The 3761-nt window shown below is 27.6% G+C and overlaps 3 protein-coding genes across 3 annotated transcripts; all 3 read left to right on the forward strand.

The window, feature by feature from the left end:
• Nucleotides 1-1023, forward strand: ENU1_064740 (ubiquitin-conjugating enzyme family protein; the record flags this gene model as incomplete). Its single annotated transcript, XM_008858236.1, has 1 exon — nucleotides 1-1023. A coding segment is annotated over one exon (1023 nt), but the record flags the coding sequence as incomplete, so codon positions are not given.
• A 146-nt stretch (nucleotides 1024-1169) lies between these two features.
• On the forward strand, nucleotides 1170-2306 carry ENU1_064750 (hypothetical protein; the record flags this gene model as incomplete). The annotated part of the gene is made up of 1 exon (XM_008858237.1): nucleotides 1170-2306. The coding sequence occupies one exon, from the start codon at nucleotides 1170-1172 to the stop codon at nucleotides 2304-2306; it is 1137 nt and encodes a 378-aa protein (XP_008856459.1).
• A 263-nt stretch (nucleotides 2307-2569) lies between these two features.
• On the forward strand, nucleotides 2570-3673 carry ENU1_064760 (FAR1 DNA-binding domain containing protein; the record flags this gene model as incomplete). The annotated part of the gene is made up of 1 exon (XM_008858238.1): nucleotides 2570-3673. The coding sequence occupies one exon, from the start codon at nucleotides 2570-2572 to the stop codon at nucleotides 3671-3673; it is 1104 nt and encodes a 367-aa protein (XP_008856460.1).
• Between the last annotated feature and the right edge of the window lie 88 nt (nucleotides 3674-3761).

The raw sequence follows: 3761 nt of genomic DNA on the forward strand, positions 1-3761 counted from the left end.
AGTAATTTGAATAGTGTTAAACGACTTCAAAGAGAATATGCTGCTTTCTTAAAATCACCACCACCAGACATGACTATTTATTTGATTGAATCATCTGTGCATGAATGTCATTTTAGTTTCAAAGGACAAAGTGAAACAGACTTTGCTGAAGGAATATATCATGGTAAATTTGTTTTCCCTTATGACTATCCAAAAAATCCACCTGAAGTATATTTCTTTACTCCAAATGGTAGATTTGCTATTAACACAAAAATATGTCTTTCTATTACTTCATTTCATCCAGAAACATGGACTCCTGTTTGGAGTATCTCTTCAATGCTTGAAGCAATTAGAGCATTTATGTTAACCCCTGCAGCAGGTGCTGTTGGTGGGTTAGAAACTTGTTCAGATATAAAAAAAGAATTTGCTATAAAATCACAATATTACACTTGTCCTATTTGTGGTGCAAATCACCAAGAATTAAAGAAAGTATTTATGCTAGAAAATGAAAGTAGTAAAAAAAATTCAACTGAAAGTGTTGAACATCAACCAAAAACTAGTACTTCTAAAGAAGTATCATCCAAATTGTCAGACTCTGATAAGATTGAACATAAATTAGAAAATATAGAAAAAGATAATGAAATAATCACCGAGAAAGATAATAACAATAATCAAAATCAAGAGATTATGAAAGAAGAAAGTAATGTAATAACTCCAAATGAAATAAATAGTGAAAGTAAGGAGGAATTACTTACAAAGTTAGAAGATGATGAAATTTCAAAAGATACAAAAGAAAAAGAAGAAGAAATTACTCAAGAAGATGATGTTTTAACAATTTTAAAAAAAAGACAAGAAGCAGAAAAAGAGAAAATAAAACATTTTCTTGAACATGAAGAAGAAACAAAAGAAGAAAATAAAAGAAATGAACAATATGCAGTGATTGATGAAACAATTAATATAATCCTCTACTTATCAATCTTTTTGGTAATTCTTATGGTATTAAATTTACTTAAAATAAAAATAATTATGTACTTTCTAAATTAAAGGAATTTTATTTAACTAATAGAAGGTTTTGTGTTTCTTATTTGTCAATTAACTTCTTTTTTATATCTAATTAAATAAACGAAAAGAATAGAAGATAACAGTAAAATTAAAACTTAAAATTATCAGTAATTTCTATCATAAATTAGATGATTAGTGATTGGACTTTCTCTTATAGAATTGGGTCTGATGAAAATACATATCAATATATGTCTTGTGTACCTGGAATATTAAGAAATAAAATACTTCTTGTTCCAAATAATAATAAACAAAATCAAACACTCTTTGAAATGATTGAACCAGATGTACTTTCTCAAACTTGTTGTATTTCTGTTAGTTCAATACTTGGAGTTCCATGTATAGGTAAAAATATGCGACTAACATATGAACGAACTTATCCATTCAAACTTACTATTACAGAAAAAGAAAAAGGATGTACAAGATGGCAATTAAAGAATGGAATTTTATATGCTTATTTGCAAGAAGAAAAAGGAATATATCCAAAAAAAGATGAAGAGCCTTTTGGTCAAGTTGGTCTTATCTGTATTAAAAATCAAAATTATTTTTGTATTAACACACCTTTATTATTTAGTAAAATGAATCTTTCTAAAGAAATAACATTAACTAGTCAACTCTTTGGTAAAGACTACTTTTATCTTTGTTTATTAAATGAAATACCAAATAAAGACGTCATTCCAGGAACTCCATTTTTTAGGGTTATACTTCATTGTAAAAAACAACGAAGAAGTGTTATTAGTGTTCAAAGAAATGAAAATTGTGAACCAATCATTAGATTATTAGGAACGTATGACTCTACAGCAAAATTAGTACATGGTAAATGGTATTTAGGAATATATGAAAATTCAATTGTTTGGGGAGATGAATCAGATTCAATTGTAATTAAACAAGACAAATATGGAAAATTAAATGTCTTAGAGAATGGAAAATGTATTGGGTATGTTGAGTTAGGAGAAAAGAGAGATGATGAATCATATTATTTAGTTTGTGAGAGAAAAGAAAATATTCAATTTGTTGCACTTACTGCAATCATGATCATCACTGATGAAAAGAGAGATGGATTTATTTTTACAGATGGATGTTGGTTAGATAATGAACAAAGATACAACATTTCTAAAGCACAAGAAACAGAAGAGGAATTTTTTAATAGTGAAGATATTGATCAAATAGATGAAGAATTAGATAAAGAAATTTGTATTACTGAAGATACTTCGTTTTCTAAAGATGATGGTGAGATAAAACTTCCTACAGAAGAAGAAATAGTGTGAAACATCATTAATCTATTCATAGTTTATAGTAAATTTATAATAAAAAATAATATTTTAAACTATCGTTATTTTACGTTCTTTCTTCATTTAAAACTAAGGAAGGTGAAATAAAATAAATAACAAAGAATTTTATTAATATTTTTTTTATTTTTAGAGACATAAAAAAATATAATACAAATATAGTAAAAATTACTTCATTTCTATTTAACTTATTAGAAAATAAAAAGAGAGAAAAACAAAAATGAAATAACCTTTTATAATTGATGTTTCCTCTTATTGATACCACAAACCAACATTATTCTCCATTTAATCAAAGAAAAACCCAATTCAATAAACAACCAATTAGATATACTCATTTCTCTCCAATAAGTTCAGAACATCAATACGAATCAATGTTAGAACCAAATCTTAATGATGTTGTTCAACCTCAAACATGTCATTTTAGACCTATTACAATGGATAGTCCACACCAATTGTCTATAAGTCAAAACACACAAATACAACTTCCTAATGAAGAAACTATGTCTTGTTGTATTTCTTCTAGACTTGGTTCTATACAACTTCCAGTTTTTAATCAAACTTATAATTATTCCAGTGAAATCGATCATGTAACAAATACATCTTCACAACAACATTCATTACCCTTTCAAGATCAGGAAATGTCAGAAATAAAAATAGAGAGACAAGACACTCCTAATTTAAACGAAACTTCCCTTCAACCAACATTGCCTTCTAAACTTTATACCACAAAACGTACTTCTATATCTCCAATGATTGAAAGAACATTATTTTCTCCAATTAATACTACAACATTTTCAACTAAACCAATTAGTACTTTGGGATGTCCTCGTCCATTTTCAGCAACAGGAGAGGTTGTACTCCAACCAATACACCGATCAATGTTTTCTCCAATCACCCTTCCAAACCAGAATGAAATATTGCATGGAAGTCGACCACAAAGTGTTCCAGGTAATTATAACCAAAGTGAACTTACTGTTCCAAAAGATTTAGACGTTAAACGATATACAAAATATGAAGGAAAGAATGAGTTTCAGTCATATGAAGAAGCAATGAAATTACTTACTGAATGGGCTGAAGGGTGTGGAGTAGTTTTACGTAAAGGTAGTGGTAATAATAAATCAATGAAAGATGGAACTAAGAAGAAAGTAGTTCTTGTGTGTCAATGTAGTGGAAAGTATCGTAGTTGTTCAGGATCTCCTACTGAAGAAGTTTGTTGTCAAACAAAAGGAATAAAGAAAAGAAGGTCAAAAAAGACTGAATGTCCATTTAGAATTAATTTAAATTATAGAACAAAAACAAGAACGTGGAATATTACTAAAATGATATTAGAACATAACCACATGTAATAGACTATAATTATTAGAAGTGATTGTTAAGTAAAATAGTTTTATTGTATTCTACTTTCTTATTTGTTTGTTTATTTGTTTTTTTTTT

This window comes from Entamoeba nuttalli (genome assembly GCF_000257125.1).
Source record: "Entamoeba nuttalli P19 unplaced genomic scaffold asmbl_3370, whole genome shotgun sequence".
Taxonomy (NCBI): domain Eukaryota; phylum Evosea; order Mastigamoebida; family Endamoebidae; genus Entamoeba; species Entamoeba nuttalli.